At 46.2% G+C, this 21853-nt stretch overlaps 1 protein-coding gene across 1 annotated transcript in view; it reads right to left on the reverse strand.

The window, feature by feature from the left end:
• Positions 1-3552: 3552 nt before the first annotated feature.
• Positions 3553-21853, reverse strand: part of MYOF (myoferlin) — a 155760-nt gene continuing 137459 nt past the window's right edge. The window contains 11 exon segments of the mRNA XM_046027131.1: positions 3553-4276; positions 5648-5795; positions 6163-6272; positions 8111-8301; positions 9401-9500; positions 11914-12055; positions 15439-15534; positions 15623-15711; positions 17038-17177; positions 19219-19367; positions 19915-20085. Of these exon segments, the coding sequence (XP_045883087.1) occupies positions 4238-4276; positions 5648-5795; positions 6163-6272; positions 8111-8301; positions 9401-9500; positions 11914-12055; positions 15439-15534; positions 15623-15711; positions 17038-17177; positions 19219-19367; positions 19915-20085 (1375 nt within the window). The 3' untranslated portion in view covers positions 3553-4237.

Here is a 21853-nt window from a genome sequence, read left to right on the forward strand (position 1 = left end):
TATAACTGGTTGAAGGTGCCAGGATTTGCATCCATATAAGACAGCAAACTTAATAAATGCATGTGTTCTGACTGCTCCACGGACTGGCTGTTCTCCCATCTCTGTCCCTCTCCTCAGGGCTCTCTATTCCCTGAGACACAATATTGAAATCAGGCGAGTTAATAACCCTATAGTGGCCTCCAAGTGGAAGGACGAGCCGCACATCTCTCACTTTAAATCAACAGCTTGAAATGATCAAGCATGGTGCGGGAAGACATGTCGATAGCTGAGAGAGGCCGAAGGCTAGGCCTCTCGAGCCAGTCAGTCATGTTGTAAATGCAAAGGAAAAATTCCTGAGGGAAATTCAAAGTGCTACTCCAGTGAACTCGTGTTGAGAAAGCAGAACCGCCTTATTGCTGATACAGAGAAAGTTCTAGGAGTCTGGATAGAAGCTCCAACCAGCCACAACGTTTCTTTAAGCTAAAGCCTAATCCAGAGCAAAGCCCTAATTTTCTTCAATTCTGTGAAGGCTGGGAGAGGTGAGGGAGCTACAGAACAGAAGTTTGAAGCCAGCAGACGTTGTGTGGTGAGCTTAAGGAGCCATCTCCATAACAAGACCTAGCTGAGATAGTGAAGAGAGCTGCATTCAACAACAGATTCTTCCATGTAAACAGTCTTATGTCAGAAGAAGATGCCATCCAGGACTTTCATAGCTAGAGTGAAGTTAGTGCCTGGCTCCACATCTTCCAAGGACAGGTTCCCTCTCTCGTTAGACTAATGCCGCTGGTGACTTGAAGCCCATTTACTCTACCCAAAATCCTAGAGCTCTTAAGAATTATGCTAGATCTGTATTCACCAAGCCCTCAGTATCTCTGAGGTATGCCTGTATTCCTTGGGGTAGGCACTATGGCAGAGTGTATTGGTGGGGTTCCCTGGAAGGAAGGCTAACAGCCTGCACGTACTGGTGTGGCAGTTCTAGGTTGGTAATAGCCATTCTCTACTGTGATGGGGTAAAGCCTCTGCTCTGATTGGCTCGTGTCAGGGCCGTACTGATAGTTAAATATTCAAAATAACAATCTTGCCCGGAGAAAGCTCTTTTGGGGAGTCTATTTTATTTTCCCCTCTAAGAAAATTCGTTTTAAGTGAAATTGTCTCCATTACATCATTAGAGTCACCCCTAAATTAGCTGAAAGCTGTTGACCGTTTGTTAATTATAAGCAAGGTGATGTAATGTTCTAAGAAAGTAGTGGTTTGAGGGTAGGTCTGGTGTGACTCCAGAGGGTTAGGAGTCGAGCTTGTCAATACCTGAGGCCATGATGACAACTGTCAACCCCGTGACAGGGAGGGCCCGGAGTCCCCAAACTGGAGGCGTCGGAAAGCACTAGAAGAAAGCAGGTGTCGCTGCCACCAGCCGCACATACCAGCTTTGACACTTGCTGCCTGAAATGGCAGGAATGAACCTGTTTTCCTCCCTCCTGATTTTGAGACCCCCACCTTCTTTCTCGGTCTTGAGGAGTTGGAAGGCACTCTTCTAGCTTGCTTTTCTCCTATTTAGTGAGTCTTAGAAGGAAAAGAGTCTGCTTTTATCGCTTCTTGGAACCAGAACTTCAGATGTACCAGTGTGATGTAATACTGGAAGCTTCCCTGAGTTGAGTACTGGCCAGGCCTCAGCTATTTAAAGGAGCTCTCCATACAAGATTCTGTTCAGCCCTCACCTTAATCCAGTGAGGAGGGCATTATTGTTCCCAGGATGTGGACGAGTTTGAGGCATGACCAGGGATACAGATCCAGGCCTGCTCTTCTGGGGCACCCTGGGGTCATCTCACAGGTGTTACCTCTGTCCTAAAGGAGCTTACAGTCTGTTGTGAAAACAAGCCACACCTAGATCATCACAAGGTGAAACTAAGTATAGCATATTCCTCAATCTCTCAGTTTATTGTTATGAACCCCAATGTTGATTTATTTTTGTAAATTATTTCAATATGCATAAGTACAAATCTTGCATAAGTTCCTTACACTGCTAATATTTTGGTGAATTTCTTTATAGACACCCATATATTTGGGGGCTTATTCTATATAGATTTGTATTATGATTTGGGGGGTTGTGTCTCACATATTAGCATTTTCTGATGTCAATAACAAAATTTTAAAAACGGATATACTTTCATCCTTGCACCAATATAGGGATTTTACCATATATTTAAGCATTCCCCTCTAGTTGGACATTTAGGTTGTCTCTGGTTTGTACCATTAAGAAGCATACTATCACATCCATTTTTGTACATGAACCTCTGGCTGCCTTTCTTGGAATTAATACTTAGGAGAGAAATTATTGGGTCAAAGGGCATAAACCTTTTTTAAAGGCTTTTAATGTATCTCTCCAGGAAGGTTGTATTAATATATTTGTATCTGGCATTGAAGGATCACATTGGGACCTAAGGGGTATCAGGAGAAAGTGGCATCTGAACCAGAACGTCAAGGGTGGGCAGGGCTGCTACCAGAGCAGGTAGGTGGAGGCATCTCGGGTGGGCGATGACATGCCCAGACTCAGGGAGGAGAGTACAAGGTGCCTGGGGGAAACGGCAAGCGTTCTGATTTAGGTATGCTGTGGCTCTCAACAATTTTATGTGTCAAGCCCACTTAGAATGTTAAAATTTGTTATTTGTTATGCTCCACAAATAAGTGAGACCATATGATACTTGACAAATACCATGGAGGACATGGGGAGATGGAGAGGAGAGGGAGTTGAGGGAAACTGGAAGGGGAGATGAACCATGAGAGACTATGGACTCTGAAAAACAACTAGAGGGTTATGAAGGGGCGGCGGGGGTGTGGGGGGTTGGGAGGTTGAGGGACCAGGTGGTGGGTAATGGGGAGGGCACGTACTGCATGGAGCACTGGGTGTGATGCCAAAACAATGAACACTGTTATGCTGTAAATAAACAAAAATAAATAAATTAAAAAAAAATAAATAAAAAGGAAAAAAAAATGTTAAAATTTGGGGGAGAACATAAAATGTTCAAAATGGGAAACAACTCGGCAATAATGCAAAAACAGTCACCGCTGTGGTATAATGTTATCTAAATGCCCAGAAGCATCACCATTATGGTACGATTTCTTGCTCCCCCTGGTTCTGTGATTAGAATAGAATGGTTTGTGGATCTCACCATGGTCTCATGTAGTATCAGGATGATGTTCTGGAAGGCACGCTGACTAACCAGTCAGCTGTTGGCATGAAGCCATACTGGTTGCTACTGTCATTCTTTACTTGACCATTCAGCTCCATGCCCCTCTTGACAGTCTTCCCACTGGTGGCATAGTGTGGTGGTGAAGAGAAGAAGGAAAGAGCCCAGACCGCCTGGGTTCAAATTCCACCTCTACCGTTTATTGCTCGTGTGGCCTTATGCAAATTACTTCACCTTTGTGCCTTCATTTCTTCAACTGTAAAATGGGGTTGATGTTACCTCCCTTTATAGGATTATCTTGAGGATTAAATGAGTTAATATACATAAAGCATTTGAAATAATGCTGTGCATAGAATAAGTACTTTTAATAAGTATTAGCTTTTATTATTTATTGTATTCCTTCAGTTTGGCCCACTGGCTAAGATTTGGCAGCACACATATGAAAGCTTTATGGCCTAGTGGTACGTTGTGGCATTCCATCTTGGAGACCCAGAGGACGGGGAACTGCCTCCTTCCCAGCTCAGCATACAGCGACAGTGAATGGCTATGTGTCAAAGGTGAGATGTTTTTATTTGGGTTCATCACAGAGATTGAATAGAGTCTCATGACATTCATCCATATAAAATATCATAAAAATAGTTGCAGGCATAAATAAGAATGACTATTCTATTTTATAATGCACAGTCCTTTTTGTTGATTACAAATAAGTATATGAAGTTAAGGTGCAGAAATTGTCTAATTTGATTTCAGCAATTTCTAAAAATTGAATTATAAAATTATGGACTCATAAAAAAGATGCTTTTTAAATGGAACCAGCCACCTTGAAAAATATCCTGAAAAATGTGGTTAAAACTTAATACTTCAAAGATAGATAACAAAATAAAAATGTTGCTTGTTGGCCTGACTTTTGAGGACCTGGACCCTCCAGGAACTCCCGGCCTTGGTGAAGTGACCTGACAAGCCTCTTTCTGGGATCCGTGTCAGATGCAAACAAAATTGCTCTTGATTTTGGTCCATAAATGGAGACAGGATTCCCTCATTGCTGGATGACTTGAAAAGAGGCTTCGCTTTCACTATGCATTTGGCCTCACAATCTTCATTGACAAATAATTCTAAAAAGAAAACAGAAAGAATGTTAAAAAAAAAAAATATATATATATATATATTTAAGTTAGGGATTCTCAGCCTAGGCACTACTGACATCTAGAACCATGTGATTCTTTGTCATCGGGGACTGGCCCGTGCACTGTGGCATGTGCAGCGTTCTGGGCCTCTACCTGCTCCCTGTCAGCTGCAGCCCCCAGGGTGCCAACCCAAATGTCTTCAGACATTGCCACCCATCCTTCTGAGTGCAAAACTGCCCCCAGTTGATTTAAACCCATTGGTTTAAATCAAAAGAATCTAAATCAGTAAGAAGAGATTACTGTTTTTTAAATGGTCAAGACTGATCAGACTACTGGCAAGTAGAAACCAATGTGCGTGGGCATCAACAAAGTATGATACTGGGGGCAAAGAGAACTTACATCTCCACAGTTGTGGTTGTAACTCTGTTCTAACAAAAACAGCTGTTCTATTACCGATATGAGTCAAAGGAAGTCTTTAAATGCCTGGAGTGTCCCTTCTCCGCTTGGCAAAATGGGCTTTACCTCCTTGGTGAAAATCATCCTCAGCCATAGGATCCTATGCTCACCTGTTCCTATCTCTATAAAAGCTTGGCTTTCATAGTAATTTACTTATTCGTATGTCTGTTGTCCCTAGGCCATGAACTGCTCGTGGGCAAGAAATCATGACTCGGTCACCTCAACATCCCAATTCCTAGCGTGTAGTAGATGCTCAATAAATCACCTGAATGAAAGAATGAAGGTATGAGTTCTGGACACACCAGCAAACCTCCCATCTAGACTTGCATTTATGATTGAGGTGATTGAGGAAAATTTAAGAGGGAGAGCATGTGATGCAGGCCGTAAAGAACAAAGTTTTGATAGACACAACATGGGCAAGGGAACAGCATTAGCAAAGGCATCCTGGCAGGTAAGGGCGATTCCTGTGGGGATCTGGGGGGACTAGCTAGTTTGGGTGATGTTCAGGATTAGTGTAGACCTATACCGAGCCCAGATTTGGGGATCTATGGATGCTAGGGTAAGGAGTTAGCTTGCAGGATGGTTTGGGACAAGAAAGTGTGAAGGTAGGGAGATCAGTCAGAAATGCTGGCTATTATCCTGACCCACATTCCTAAAAGTCTGAGGGATTTCTCCTAGAATTCCTGAAACCAATTTTTTTTTCCCAAACGAGGAAGTTCTGCTTGTAATCTGTGACACCCTAAGAATGTGGTTTCCATCACAACACACATCACTAAATTTCCCATAGGCTGAAGGATTGCAACGCCGCAACTGCTAAGTAGGTCAGTCTACTGAACAGCAACCAAGCAAGAACCAACCGTAGGTTGGGCGGCCAACCGTAGTTCACGAGGCCGAGGGCCTTACCGGTAGGGAGTACAGGAGCACGGCCACGAAGAGCAGCACGATGAGCAGGATCAGCAGGCCGATGATGACCCACTTAAAGCGGCGCCACACGATGAACTTCATGGTCTTACACGGGTTGGTGAACCAGAGGAAGGAGGTTTCTGGTCGGCTGCATTGCAAAGAAATGGTTTTACCTACCCAACTTGGTATTCTACTTCAGAACCTAACACAGTTTAAAGAACACTTAATAACATTGATAACGTCAAGAAAAGACATTATTCCCCTTAGTTGGCTGAGAAAGATTTTTTAACATTTTATGGCCCCCTAAGATGCGAAGATAATCTGGACTTTGGTTTGTGGGAAAGGGGAGAAGTTAAAATGAAGCTAGATCACCAAGTTCTCCACCCCCCCACCCCCATTAAGTGCAAAATTAAGACAACACCGAATCCATTCCATTAAGCGTATTGGAAGGGGGGGCTTTCAGACTGCAGGTGTTTGGGGATCAGACATCATGGAGAACAAAGAGGGCCTCTCACTTTGGTGGGTCCAGCTTGGGGTTCATGTTGGGTTCATCACGTCCCTTCCCGGCTGGCCTCTCGTCTGCCTCCTTCTCATTGAGGATTTCCAACGTCATCTCCACTTTCCCCTTCAGTAAAGCAGAACAGGTTAAACACATGACATCACGTTTCACAAATATTTTCATTTCAACCCAAGGAGTATTCCCTGAGCAATGATTTTTAGTCTTGTAAAACAATCCTTAGATTGCCCTAAATTTTCCTCAAGAGATTTCATCGCATTTCCTCTTCCATGTGTTTCTGAAGCAACCCCATGTGGGAAACTGAGAGGACAAATTGCTTTCCCTCCCTCTGCTCCCTACTTTTCATTCTCTGTACTGAGTCCTCTAACTTTCTCATATCCATCTCTTTGCCTTCTCACGCACCGTCCTTTGTGACTTTATTTGGAAAAGATTAACCTAAATCCTGCTAATGACAACATGCAGCTCCATACTTCCTGCTTAACCATGCTCGCCCCGCTGTGTGGAGTGGGGAGGGCACTCCGTGGGTACTCGATGTACTGAACTGAATATCTGAATGAACGAATGAATGCTGCCTCTGTGTTCATACAGGTTCCTAAGTGACACACTGGACACCGTTTAAGGCTTCTATGTGGATAATCCCGTGATGCTCACAGTAACCCTATAAACCAGGTACTGTGATGACCCTCACATGCACTTGAGGACGCTGAGGCCCAAAGAGGTCTAAAAGTTGCCCCCTTTTATGGCCAGGCTTGTCATAGGCTTTCTGGACCCCGCAATGCCCACTAGGTCACCAACAGTCTGAGGACTCCACCCCTGACAGCTGCCTCGGTGGTGGAGCCAGAGGACTTCCTCTGCTGACAAGTCCGACAAAGTGAGGGGTCTGACTGTGGCAAGTTGTACATCTCTCCCAGTCTGTTTTAGGGTTGGTTTTTTACTTTACCTAGTTCAGTAGTAGTTTTATTTTTTAAGTAAAAAATTTATATGTTAAGTATGCTTCAGTTAAAATATTTTTTAATGTTCTACCCCAGCCTCGTTTCTTGAATCTACAAACCGGAGATAATGTCTCCTTTCTGGAATTGTCAGTACAACTAAATGAGATTATGTATAAACTACTCTGTAGTGGTAGAAAACAGATAAATGGTTTCCTGGGTCAGGAGTGGAGAGAAGAGTAGACTGTGAAGGGCACAAGGAAACTTCTGGAGCAATGGGAATGTTCTGGATCTTGGTTCTGGAGGTGGTCTCAGGAGTGTAATCAGTCAAAACTCATAGAATTGTGCACTTTAAGTAGATGTAGTTTATTCTGTGTAAATTATACCTCAAAGTTGTTTTCAGAACCATGATTATGAATGTGAGGCACTTCGCATGTTGCCGGGCTCCTAATGAGTGCTCTAGGATGTTAGCTGTTAGCAGTGGCAACAGCACATGATGAATGAGGTCCTCTTCTCTGACCTGGCACGGCGACCCGGACTTCTGCTTCTCTAGCACAGTCTACCTGGCAGTTCTCTCAATTCTACCTGGCAGTTCTCTCAACTTGCTTATAAGTTTTGGCCTTTGTGTCCAGTGGATGTCAGGGTTCCCTGCTTCCTCCACCTTCTTAAATTTATTATTTTCAACAGGAAGAGTTTGAATTTGAAGTTCCTTTTTCTGTACTGAATTGTACCAAAAGCTCAGGGTAACTCAGCCTTCCCGGTGACGGAGGGTCCTCAGGAAATACCATGTAGCCGCCTGGGCTCCCAGCTTTTCCACCATTCCAATCTCTCCACCCTCCATATGAACCCACACAAATGCTCACAGCACCCGCCACCTTCCCCTGTGATCCCAGTACAAACCATTCCTGTAACTTAAGGTCTCTCCAATTTAAGACTTCCTTATCTGGCATCAGCTGAGAGAGGGCAGAGCCTAAATGACAAAAGGAATGAATGACCCGAACTGGGAAACAGTCCTACCGCCATCACACGGGAGCCATCTTTATCTGCATAGCACGGCCACCAGCCTTTCATGGACTTCTGCTCAAACAGTGAGGCGGTTTTTGCCTTCAGGGGGTTCATGGCTTTGAGGTCTGGAATCATGTCCAAACTGCATTTCTCTGATGATTTTGCTGGAATGATGGTACGATGCAAGTCAAGTTCCAGGAAACCTAGCCAAGGAGACAGACCCAAATAAGCTTCAATGGATCAGCCATTGTTCACAAGTGAACAGAATGTCCTTGTCAGGGGAGAAGCAGACAGTGATTTCGAGCAGGTGATGGGTGAGTTAGAGAAAGGGATCCTGGTAGACATTTAAAATTCCTTCTGGATAGGATGGAAAGTGGTAGAAGAAATGTCTGTCCGCTGCTCTGCGTCTCAGAGGGTGATGTGGTTTATTTCTCAAAGACACAAATGTAAACAGAGCTCTTCTAAAAGCTCAAAAGAATTAAACATCTATAAGACTAGACGTCCGCTGAAGGCAGATTTGGAATGTGCTCAGAGCAGTCTCAAGCTACCCTGAACAGAGGCACTGTGAGCGCTCTGGCTACCTGCACTCATTTAGGAGTCACATCTTGCTGAAGGGTGAACAATGAAGCTTTTTTACCTTCAACTGAGGAGGGCGGTAGACTGATGAAAGGGTGTGGGGGAGAGCCAGGGAACTCTAGGGAAGGCAAAGACCTGCATTTAAAGAGTGGGAGGGAAAAACAGAGCAGGCCAATGAGGCAGACCCGGGGTCTGGGAGAGGGGAATTCAGAAGAGCATTATGTTATTGTGGTGGTGGTCTTGGGGTGTGCATACCAAGAAAGGGAAGGGCCCAAGGTGGGGGGTGTTTAATAAGTGCCTTTAACCACCAAGGAGGATGGACCCCGGGGAAAGATAAAGGGCTGGTGACATTAGGGGATTGAGAGCAGCGCAGAGGAGGAGGCAGTGTGGGTAGTCTGGCTGTGGAGTCAAGGCTGAGGCATTCCCTTGCGGATATAGACTTTGAGTGTTCAAGGCAAGACAGGAGCTGGGGTAACAGCCTCCTTGGGGGCCCTTGAATGTGGATGGGGCCTACTGAAAAGAATGACGTTCACTGTGCCGTTTTCAGAGGGCTTGAGACAGCGAGCAGGCAGGTCACACTGCCCAGAGGACGTGGGGGTAGTGAGTGTAGTCCAACCCTTAATTACCCACGGTACTGGTGATTTAAATCACTGACTCAGATTTTAATTGATTGCACTAATTCCGAGTAAAATTTCTTAGAGAAAAGTATCCAAATGTAAGCCCTACCCAAATAGTCATCCAGAGAAAACTTGTCATTATCCCATATCTGAATGATGAGTCTGGGTGGGACCCGGAATTCGGTTTGGTCAATACTCCAGAAATGCTCCTAAAATGACAAGAGAAAGAAAAACCAAGTGACACGGATTACTGGACTCTGAAACCTTACCCTCGGGTCCCTTGAAACCCTAGCATCAGGGCACGGGGCCTTCGTTCTCTTCCACAACCCCCCTCTAACAACCCCTCCCCCTTACCCTCAACCCTCTAGCCCATGGTATGGAGGGTAGCCAGGCTGCCCAGGAAATCTCAAGGCCACCAGCTGGGTGACAAAAAGGTTGTCCCAGGCAATTCCCAAACAGAAGGTTTCCAGCCTGCCATGTTCCTATCAGTGTGACTCCCTGCTGCCACTCCTATGGTTTGGGGAGTTATTTCTGTGGGTCCCCCACCCCGGACCACTAGGGCCAGCTCAGACTAACCTCCCAAAGCCAAGCTGTTCTAGGCCAGCCCACCCACACTAACACCTGCTGGGGTGTCACATTTGCTCAGTGACCTTCCACCCCCCCCCCCCCCCCCCCCCCCCCCCGCCATGGATGTTTGAGCACACTCCTTTCACATGGGGGTGAGGAGACTGGGGATCAAATTTCACTCTTATCAGCAGATTTAAAATGACCTGATATTTTTGGCTTTTGAAAATATTGCTGTGTTTTACATGCTCTGGTCAACCCAGACCCACTGATTCCTCATTCTGAAGATAGGTGGAGGGAGGACTGGGTCAGGGTCCTCCAAGTTCTCACCTCTGGTCTCAGCCTCTGAACAATATTAGCCAAACAGAATAACAGAGTAACACCTCCACAGCCAAATTACTCCTGCATGCCTCAGGCCCCAGCAGAAGGGGATTCCCCCAGTGTTTCCTGAATTCATCCAAAGAAGGATGGTTGGGTTGTTTCTTGTTTTTCTTTCTATTTTTTTGGAGGAGGGGGAGAGAGAATCCAAGCAGGCTCCATGCCCAGAGCAAGCCTGACTTGGGGCTCAATTTCACCACCCTGAGATCATGACCTGAGCCAAAATCGAGTCAGAAGTTTAACCAACTGAGCCAACCAGGTGCTTTGTTTCTTGTTTTTCAGATAACATCCCAGAAATGTTGGCTCTGAGGGACTAGGTAGCCCATTCTGGTGTTGGTTGGCCTCACTGACAGTCCTGTGTGGGGTCATGCTCCCGGTGGCACGCAGGGCACTGAGACATCCAACGCTAAATGTGAGTAGATAGGAAAGGCTGTCCCCTTCTTGCCGGTCTGCCTCACCATCTGGAAGTGTGTGTGATTTGACATCACACTGGGCCTCTGTGTTCTAGAAAGTGCCCTTTGAAGGCATTTATCTCACTTGGCACGGAAAAGCGCTCCCTACACCAGCAGCACTGAGTAGCGCCAGCAGAGGGTAGGGTCTAGCTAGGTGGGACGTAAGGCAGGTGAATTCTGATGAGGGCTAGGGAAAGGAGGTGAGCAGGCATAGCTAGGAAAGGTTTATAGAATGTGGGGAGCAGGAATGGGACAGGGGATCTATAAAAGGCATCTCTCATTATTGTCTGCTGAGATTCAGGCCCCCCTTTTGGGGATAAAGCATCAGATTTTCCCTGGGGACTGTCCTCCTATGCACTTTGGGAAGAACAGACTCTGTTTCGAGCTCCAGAGCTGGGCCAGTCCTAGCACTGCATCCCCAGGCCATGTTGGTTGGTTCCGGTATGGGAACGTGACCCCAAACAGAGAGAGACACAAAGGTCCAATTCCAGAACTCTGGTTGGCACCATTGGGGGTTGGTTCTTCTATTTCTGCTGAGGATGCTGGGAAGGCAAGAGGAAGGCTGGGCTGCAGGCAGCCATCTTGCCTTACCAGGGAATGAGGTCCATGGGAGAGGGCAGAGAGAGTGGTGGAGAAAATGAGAGCAATTCCTAAAGACGACAGTTCAATCTTAAACCTACCAACCCGAGACTTTTTAGTCATGTGAACCAATAAATCACTTTTTTTGGTATAAGCCGATTGCATTAGAGTTCTGTAACTAGAGTCTTACTAATTAAGACCATAAGAGCCTTGACCCTTGATGAAAGTGCTTCTGAAGGAGGTAAAGGAGATGCTGAGGTTTAATAAAGAAGGTGAAAGGGAAATTTCCTCTAAATATCTTGCCTCTATTTGGTTAATGAGTCAAACAGGGCTGCTTATGGGAAGAGATCAGTCTCCCTGTGACATTAAAAACACACTTGGGTATTTGCATATATGAACACAGGATCCTCAGTTCGACAGTCCTTAGGCAGCGGCAGTTGTTTTTCTGATCCTTCTGAATTGCACAAAGAGCTGTCTTAGCTTTGTGACCCTAGGCAAGTATCTGCACGTCTGTGGGTCTCAGATTCCCCATCTCCTCAAGGGGGAGCCAGGCTCATGACCTCGGAGGTACTGGCAGCTCTTACTTTTTCCATATCTTTTAAGGCAGACCCATGACACCCACTTCCCGTGGGCATAGATCAGAACTCACTTTTTTAGCAACGATACAGAGCTGTTCCGCTGGGAGGTAGTCAAATGGGAAAACAAATCTCCAGTTAAAATTCCCCTCACCATCCAAGGACCTGTAATGGACATCTGTTTTCTGTTTGTTTTCTTCATTGCCAGGAATCCAGCTGAAAAGCAGAAGCAAACAGACTTTAGCTTCATGTGATTGACAAGTAATCTAGCCGCAAAATCGTGCAGTGATTAGGGGAGTGAAGGGCAGGAGAATTAATGCACTTTTCTTGGGCAGGCTCCAGTTATGTAGGGAGCTGGGGGTGATTTATGAAGGGGGTTGCTCTGTTGCATCCAACACAGGTTGTAGCCAAATAAAATATAATTCCTCTAAAGCCAAAGCAGGAAACCCTTTAGACTTCAGTTAGCAGGGATAAGGTGACATTTTCTGGAAAATATCAACAACTTAGCTTCTATTCTGGGAACACTGCAGCTTGCTGGCTACGATGCTAGTCTTGCTACCTATAACTCATCAGTGGCTGTCATCGCTGCTGATAGGCTTAAAGAATATGAGTTAGTTCGAAAACTTAGCATTTCCTCTTCCATGTTTTACTTAAGCAAACAAAACAGGCATGACTCAAGTCATCCTACGACTTCCTTTTTTTTTTTTTTATTATTCTTAAATTCACTACGATCACATTAATGAGACTAGCAAGGGAGATGTAAGCTGTTATTTCCATGTGCATATCAATGAAAATTCATTTCCATAAACAATTTAACATCTTAACTTTTGACATTTGAAAAGTTTCTTGTGGTTTGTGCCTGGCAGGTAGTAGGCCTATTGAAGGAATGAATGAACGAACATGTGGGGGAAGTTGCTGATGTCACATCTGCCTACAATCGGGAAGGGTTCTGTTTAGGAGCTAGGAGACCGCTTGATTTTAGACTGGGCAGAGGGCATGAGAATCCCACTGCACTCAACCGTGGAGTTTTTAAAAAAGACTGATACCTGGACCCCCCCAGAAAGAGATTCTCAGTGGGAGGCAGACCTGGCTATGAACACACTCCGCCACTTACCATTCTGGGCTTCCTCTCCCACCTGTAGATGAAGTTAACAATATGTGCTCCCTTCTCCTCGTCAACATAAGGACAGAGTGAAAGACTGTGGCTTAGAAGGGCCAGAATGGAAAGTGCAAAATCCCTGGCTGTGTTACTGATCATCTGCCATACTCAGCGTGCCTTGTTTTATTCTTCCCAACAACTATATAACTTGCTCCATTTTACAGATGTGGAAACTGAGGTCCAGACAGAATAACTTCCACAAGGGCACAGAGCCATTAATGGACAGAATTAAGTATTAAGAATTCTGAAGCCCTGGTTGGTCTGACTCCAAAGTCCAGGGCTATTCTTTTGCCTCAAGGGACCATAGAGACTACCAGAAAGTCACATGCTAACATTAGATCCTATTGTTAATAGTGGTATGAATACCAATTAACTACAATAATTGTCCTTCTTGCTAGTTAATTAACTAATTAGCTAACTTAGTTGAAAGATTCATCTATTCACTTGTAAGCTTTTAAATTAACTTGAGGAAGAGAGTTTACACTCTTTGGGTAGGACCTTGGTGACTTCACCTCCTTGACAAGATCCCTAAAGTGCCACCATCCTCCTTCCCCAGACTGCTCACCCCTTGAAGCTCTTCTTTTTTCTCCTGAATCTTTTTCACTTAATTCTAAATATCAATCTTTTCACATTATTTTAAGACAAGTTAACTCTCTGTATTTGCGTATGCACATGTAAAACTTTGTATACATCCTAGCTGAAGTGTCCTAGCTGCCCGTTACCCTGCGGCAGACGGTAAGCACCGTGTGTATGAGGGTTAGGAATACACCGTGTGCGTCAGCATGTGGTGGTGCTAGGGATACTATGGATGCGTGATTCATCTTTTCACATACAGCATTTGGATTTTAACTCCAAACAGGACATGGTACTTTAGGTTGTGCTTTTATTCTTTGATTAGACTTTTCTCTCAGTCCAGTATTTCTTGAGTTTCTCTGATTTGAAAAAAAATAATAATGCTTATGACAGTCAAATAAATTTGCATATATATAATTAGCTAGGATTAGTTTTCCTTGGGGAATGGTAATAAGATCCTGAAATGAGAAAGAATAATGAAGAACCTGATGAAACATTCCCTGTTTACAGTGAACCCAAATGATAGTAATTATGTCTTCAACAAAGTTTTGATTGAAGGCCACTTGGGATCAAAAGTGAAACTTTGTTATCACTTTATGAATATATTAAATTTCAACAAATCTTATCTTTTACATATCAAAGAAGCAAAGTTGGTCTCTGGAATAGTAATCCTACTAGCTAATGCATACACAGTGGGATAGTTCATGTTCGGTGTCAGTGTGACTGGCCACAGGCTGCCCAGATGACACATTGTTCTGAGTATGTCTGTGCGCGTGCTTCTAGATGAAATTAGAATCTGAACTGGTGGACTGGGTGAAGTAGACTGCCCTCCCCAGTGTGGGTGGGCCTCATCCAATCTGTTAAAGGCCTGAATAGAACAAGAGGCAGAGGAAGGAGGAGTCAGCCTCCACTACACCTCTCACTTTCCTGAGCCTCCAGCTGCCGGAGGGCAGAACCAGGGACTTCTCAGCCTCCAGAATCATGTGTGCCAAATCCTTAAAATACACACTCTCTCTCTCTCTCGTTCTCCCTCTACACACACACACACACACACACTCTCTCTCTCTACTTGTTGTTTCCCTAGAGAACCCTGATACACATAGTGTTTACTGTCTGCCAGGCACTGCCCCAAATGCTTTGAGTTACTCAATATTCTGAATATCCCAGAGCAGCAGGTACTATCTGCAGATGGGAAACTGCGAGCTCACTGGCCCACCTGGTAGGGAAAGTTACCAGGATTTCAACCCAGGTAGTTTGGCTCCAGAGACCGGCATTTTCATCGCTATGTCATTCTGTACACAACCTCTTTGATGGGGACAGAATGTGAAACTAACACCAACATGGATTACTGGTATTTGATGATACAAGTAAGAGGATGATGAACGGCTCTGACGCTTCACATGTGGGATGCAGGCATTTCATAAATGGTGGAATCAAAGTGGTTTTCTTTTTTTTTTTTTTTTTTAAATATGCTCATGTTTCCTCTTTTCCATGGACATTAGCTGCTGGTAGTAAAATATACAGAAACTGAAATATAAAAAGCCTTCCTTGTGTTTCTAGGGCTAGTTACTCAAGGTATCATAAAGGAATAAAATGAACTGCATGACTAAAAAGAAATAACAAGGCTGATAATAAACTGACCCCACTTTACAAGAGATGTAGAAATATGTATCGGTGCTAATAGTCATTTGATAACGTCTGCTTATAAACAAGATCCATACAGATTTCTCTGTATGTCGCTGGAGCTCCCTAAGCAGACTGCATGAAAGAAAGAGCTTCCCCTGACCAAAGATCCTAGAGAGGACACCTTGAGTAATGCTGCTGCCCATTCCTTTTCTGTCAAAGGCAAGTGAGCATCTAACCTTACCCTTTGACATAGATGTCACTCATTTCCTCTCCTGTGATGCTCTTCTCGTCCAAGAGAACGTCCTTGGTATTCCAGATGATCACACGCAGATAGTACCTGCAAAGAGCACATTTTGAAGGTGCTTTTTTCTCTGGTCTTGCACCAAGACCCCAGTCCAATGGATCAGGCTCTCAAGACTACTTACTTTTTGGCTTTCCTGGGGGTGATGTTGAAAGGAGGGCCTGGTGGTCCCAAACTCTTAGGGAAAACATCTACCCACATCTGAAGTTTCCCCTGAATCATTCAAAAATGAAAAAAGAAATTAAGTTGTATTATGAGTAGCAGAGACTATAACTTTCTTTCAGATTTTCTAGGTGAAACTGTTTCTTCAGGCCTGCCTATTTCCTGTCCATATGGAAAGTACAAAAGGAGAGCAGAGGAGCAAACTGAGATAAATCATCTGTCTTCACTGTCCTTTAGGCCACCCACTTCCTACTCTCACCAGGAGTCTCTGATGGCTGCATGTGCCCACCTCTATGATCGTCTGAATGTCCCATTGCTAACACAACCCCCAACACACACACACACACCCCCTCTTATAATGACTTGAAGCTTGGATCCTTCACTCAGAACTCTATCACTTTGCTTACCTATTATCAGTCCTGATTTTGTGACACCCAAGTGTTTCTCTACTCACCTCCAAATAGGAAATCAAAATAATGTAAAATGGTATTTAATTTATAAAAGAAAGACTTACAACATAACACTTTCAAAGGAAAGACCCAAACAATGGCAAGAGCATTACTGCTCCCCAAAGTTGAGAGCTCCAGCCATCAGCCACCTAGCGTCACCACCTGGGAGGAGGCTTGCAGGAAGGGGAAAGGTGAAAGCCCAGATGATACTTGTGGTGCCACCTTGGCGAGGTCCTGCTCAGGTCTCCCACTGCCACAGACCAGGGCCATCTATCTGACTAGAATGTTCTTCCAGGCTGGCTAGGAATGCCATTAACAAACCATATCAACCATATGAACTTAAATTCCCCAAACTGTTTTTGGATGTTTTGTAGACTATACCTCCAGCCTGGTCTTTAAGAAGGTTCCTGGGAACTGACCCTCCCCCATCACGATCCACGTGGCCTCTGTGATGAGCCACCTGGTGCACTGTGGCCCAGCTTCCTCCCTGGCTCTGAGGTCACAGTACCACCTCACCCAAGTGGGGCCTGGCACAGTGCTTCCCCACGCCATGGACAGTTGGGCCAAGGTATTTGGAAGTAGATGGGGCTACTTTATAACATAAAAACCTCAGAAACGCTCTATCACATTCTGATGCATAGAAAGGGGACCATAGGAAAATCACGGACGAACAGAATGAGAGAGAAAAACAGACGAGAGGGGAGAGATCCTGGTCTAAGGTTGTTCTGAGCCACAGTCGCCCTCCTGCCTGGATTTAGTGAATTACCTGGAAATTCTTACAATAATTCCCCTTTGGAATAAAGCTAATCTGAGTTGCCTGTTTCCTGTCTATCTAAAAGTGTCCGCAAGAGAAGGGGCACTTGTGGGTCAGCTCCCGCCACAGTGTTTGGGATGTGGATGATCGGTTCTCACAGGGAAACGCTCTCACCTGGGAGATGTTGGGCTGGAAGGTGCTGTGCAAAGTCCTGGTTTCTACATGCTCAGGGACCAGTCCCTGAGTCCTGAGGATATGAAGGGCAAGACGCTCGTCAGGGGCCCCGAGGTGCTGGTGCAGGATTTTGTTGGCTTCTGGAATGGAAAACGGCATTGACACAGGGATGGGCATCTGCAAACCGCTCAACCAGACTGCCCGGAGGGGCATGCAACCCTTCATCCCAGAAGGGCGAACTGGGCAAGCAGGGCTGCTGTGCGAACTTGGATCTGTGAAGGATTCATGGATGGAATCAGCTCTTGACTATGGGCCCTGCCCCAACCAGACTCACAGCTGACTTGGGGGCTGCCAACAGCAAAGGGGCCAGAACACACCAGAATGTGTCCATGACAGCAGCCTCTCTTTACTTTTCTGGCAGAGGCTCACAGCCAGATTCTGTTTCCCAGCCTCCCTTGCAGTTAGGTGTGGACACACGATCTAGGCGGGCTCGAAAGTAACACAGAAGTGACACGTGTCACTTCCAGACCTGGCACATAAAACCCTCTCGTGAAAGATATTCTAGGTGCGGTTCTCTTTGGGATGCAGAAGGAACAGCAACTTAAGGTGCCTGAGTTGAAGAGCAAAGCCGCAAGACGGAAGGGCCTGGGTCTGTGATGCACTGCTGCCTGTTGGCATACCGAGTGAATTTCAGAGAAATAAACTACTGGTTTAAGCCGCTGACATGTGGAAGTTTAGTTGTTATAGTGGCTAGCATTACTGTGGTATTTTAAAATCAGCCCTTGAATTCTCGGACACTTCTCCCATGGAGAGGTGGAGTCTCTGTCCTCTTCCTTTGAATCTGGAGACCTATCTGAGCACTCAGGTGTGGAGGAAGAATGCCGTGTGACTTCTCAGGCAAGGCAGGCAAGTCCGCATAGCTTCTGCTTGGTCCTCGAAGGGAAGCCACCTGCCACATACGGAGCATGAGAATCTGGAGACTGCCCTTCTGGAAGGGCCTGAGGAGATGTTCTGATTGTTAGCCCCAGCCAAGAGCCAGCAGCAGCTGCGCCGTGCATGCAGGCCATCCTTAACACCCAGCTTCGTCAAGACTTGGGATGACTGCAGCCTCCCCTGCCCCCAACACCTGACGGCAACGAACCACACGGCCCACTCAGGTGAGAACCGCCCAGTGAGCCCTTCCTCAATTCCCGACCTGGAAACTGTGAGCAAAATGAAATGGGTGTTTTTCAGCTGCTAAGTTTTGGGGTGATTTGTTAGGTAACACAGTAACTGGAATGAGCCTTGTGATGAGACAGTTTGGGGGGAGTTATTTGGGGGCACTCTTAACTATGAGGCCACATTGCTTGCCAGTTAATTCCCAATCCCTTTTGCAAGTTCTCATGTTGACAGCAACATCAACATTTCCTCGGCAGCTCATCATCCCTGGTACTAAGTCCTCCTCGAATGGAAGGACAAAAAACATAGTTTCTTGCTGTGTGGAGAATAAAGAGCTGAGGATGGGGAAAGCACCTGTACTCCCAGGAGTCTGTATTCAGCCCTCCCTGGAAATCCTGCGCACCCTCCAAGGCAAGCCCGCTCTGGGAAGCCCCCCTCCCTACGCAACACTGAATAACCCCACAGCTCTTATGCTGTTAAGCTCATTTCAAGCTTTGTCGTAGTGCAGCTAGCTGGCCATGTGTCAGGACAGATTGTATTATAAATTACTGCTGGAGAAAGAGCAAGACCCCAAGCTCAGACGTGGGCCAGATGTGAACGCAGAAGATTCTTCAAACCGCCCCCACCCGCCACATCCCTGGGCCTTCTCAGAGAAGGGCTGGAAGAACGATGGACTAAGCCTGGGACAGAAAGGCTTGCACTACCACCTGAGCACTTTAGAGCTAAACTGTGAACTAATTATGCATTACGCAGAAAGTAGTTAATTACTAGAACTTTGTGTTCAAAGCCCGAATGGCTATGACCTAAAAAGGTCAAGTGAAACATAGGACAGACAAGAAAATGTGTATACTTTGACACTTGACAAGACAGCAGAGCTCGGCTATAATGGGGCTTTGTTAGATAGTCACGTGTGCAGAGTCTCCTGTGGCATAACTAGGGCACTGCTCTGCCCCTCCCCCCACCCCAAAGAGATGGGCTGTTACACTTTGTAACCAGTTTGCTGGTCTACAGTTACGCACTTACCGAATTCATCCAAACTGTAGTCCCGCCCTCCATATCTGATTCTGCTTCCATCTTCGGAAAGGATGGGTGGTGGGAAGCCTTTGTATCTGGCTACATTTTGAAGCAACTGTGTTGGTCTCAACTGATCTCGCCAGGTGTTTACGCCAGAACTGTGAAGAACATTCCACACCCAGAGTTACTGCGGGGCACACAGGTCCTTCTTGGCTTCATACGCACATACTCCCATACTCACAGGCGTGCCCACGTAACGAGGGAGCAGCAAATGTGCTCTACCCTCTGGCTCTTGTCTAGAAATCTATTTCAGACCCCAAATCCACAGTTACTTTGGCCTCAGCCAATGGATCCTTTCCCCACTCCCCGCAATTTCCTCCTCCATAAAAATGAGGGGTTTGCTTACAGACTGTAATCACAGCAGACAAGCTCATAAACATAAATTTCAAGCTGTAGCTCATTAGACGCTGTAGGAAGATGCCAAACAGCACTTCGGGGGCAAGAGGGACATCACAAAACTGATCAGGGGTCGGGGGAGGGCACTGCGATGCTATGACCCTATTCTCCCGCAGATAATCCCGTTATTAAAAACATTCAGAGGAGCAGTGGCTCAGTGAAGACAAGCACTGAGTAGAGAACCAAGGCTTCCCCACGTACTGTTGTTGATGGAGCAAACGGTCTACATTTGTGGCCCAGGCAACTTACACACAGTACTGCTCAGGTATGCCACAGTGGGACCCAAACCGGGAGAGGAATCGGTTTTCCAGATCAATGATGGTTTCTCCCACCTTTTCATCACGGGTAAAGGTGTCATAATCATAGACAGAGATTTTCAGATCTTTTTCTTGAGGTAAGTAGCAGCACAGTTCGTACATTCTAAATAGACAAATGCAAAGTTAGCATCTCCACGATTCTATGCAGGCCTCTCCAAAAAACCCCAGGGCTTTGTGCAGAGAATCCCCAGGTGGCAGCTACGGCTGCTGGAAGAGAACTGTGGTGACTGGGACAGCCAGGTGGGGGCAGTGGCCGGTGGCACTGGGGAAGAGCATGGCTCCAAACACCTGTTTGAATCCCAACCCTGCTGCTTACTAGCTGTGGGACCACAGGTCAGTTAGGTCACCTCCCTGTGTCCGGTTTTCTCGTCTGTAAAGTGACAGGATACCTACCCTCCCGTGTTGGTATAAGGGTCGGGTGGAGGACGTTTTAGAAAGCCTCTGGCATGACTGCATCACGGAAAGCCCAGTCGCTATGATAATATTAGTTACTCACTATAGTATCACTAACATTATCATCACATGCCTATTAACTGGGGCACCCAGGCATCGCTGCCCAGCTGGGAGATCGGTGAGACACAGCACCCTGATTTACAGCGCCCCCTCGGTGCCCCTCTATCCCTCTGCCCCAGGAGAGACCACCACCCCAAGGAACATCCCTGACCTCTGCAAGAGCACCAGGGTGGGGAGGGAGGTGGGGAGGGGAATGCACCAATAAGGTGTGAAGGGCAAGGTGCCAAGAAGGCTGTGCCTCCACCCAGGCCCTCTGGTCCACCATATGCTTTTCTATAGATTCCATACTAAGATGTAAATGCATCTGAGATAAAGATATAGAGCCCTCCAGGTGGCGGGTGTGCAGCCTGGCATAGGTTCTGAAAAGATGATAAATAGGAATGGTCCAAGCTCTGGATGGGCGAGGTTTGGTTCTATATTTGCACCATCCACATAGGTATGTGGCCTACAGTATGTGCTCAATAAATTTGGTTGTAGGAAAACTGTCAGAGGCCTTGGCCTTCTCCTTGCACAGGGGTGTGTGGGCTGGGTCCTGCCCCCAAAGCCAGGAACAGAAGGGTGTGTGCCACTGCAGCAGGGAGGAAAGCTTCCAGGATGTCTCCTGGATAAATCTCAGCAGCTTCTCAAGATGGCTGTAGCCAGGCAGGGGCCTGCAGGAGGCAGGCAGCCACATGAGAAAAGGCGCATGAATCGTGACCACACATGAAGCCCTGAATCCACATGTGCCCCATAATATCACATTTTTAGAACTGGATTCCAAGGGAGATAAAACGTGTGTCCCTCGAGAAAAAGAATTCTTTCATCAAATATGGCTGAAAACCAGTTCTTTTGGAGTGCCTCCAGTCAAACTAAAGTCTCTGAGAAGTCCTGTAGTTATTATCTTTTTTAACCCCGGTGTCTCAGTTTGATGAAGGAATACTTCTTTTCCTGGAACACCAATTAACATTCTACAGAAGACATACATTCTGCTGAACTCAGATCTGGATGTCACTATGGTGGGGTGGGAACATGCTGAATGATGGCTGAGCATGTAGGAGAGATTGCTTCTTTCTGAATTCCTCAGAATCCCCGAGGGTCTCTGCTGAAAAGAAAGTCACCCCCCCCCCCCCCAGATTGGGGCCAACGACCAAGAGCTGACCAAGGGGCTACAGAGCCAGCATCGCCTCGGGGAAGGCGAACCTGCCCATACAGCAGGCACGGGCTGGCCGCGCAGAGCCTGACAGCATCACTTCCTCCCGGGTGCCTCCTTGCGAGACTTCCTGCCACTTAATTAAGCCTGTGCCTGGCTCCTCTGAGACGTGCGATTCAGACAGGGCTGCCTTTCTCCCGTAAAAGCTGGCTTTTCCCTGCTTCCCTGT

This window comes from Meles meles, chromosome 13 (assembly GCF_922984935.1).
Source record: "Meles meles chromosome 13, mMelMel3.1 paternal haplotype, whole genome shotgun sequence".
NCBI classification, from domain to species: Eukaryota; Metazoa; Chordata; class Mammalia; order Carnivora; family Mustelidae; genus Meles; species Meles meles.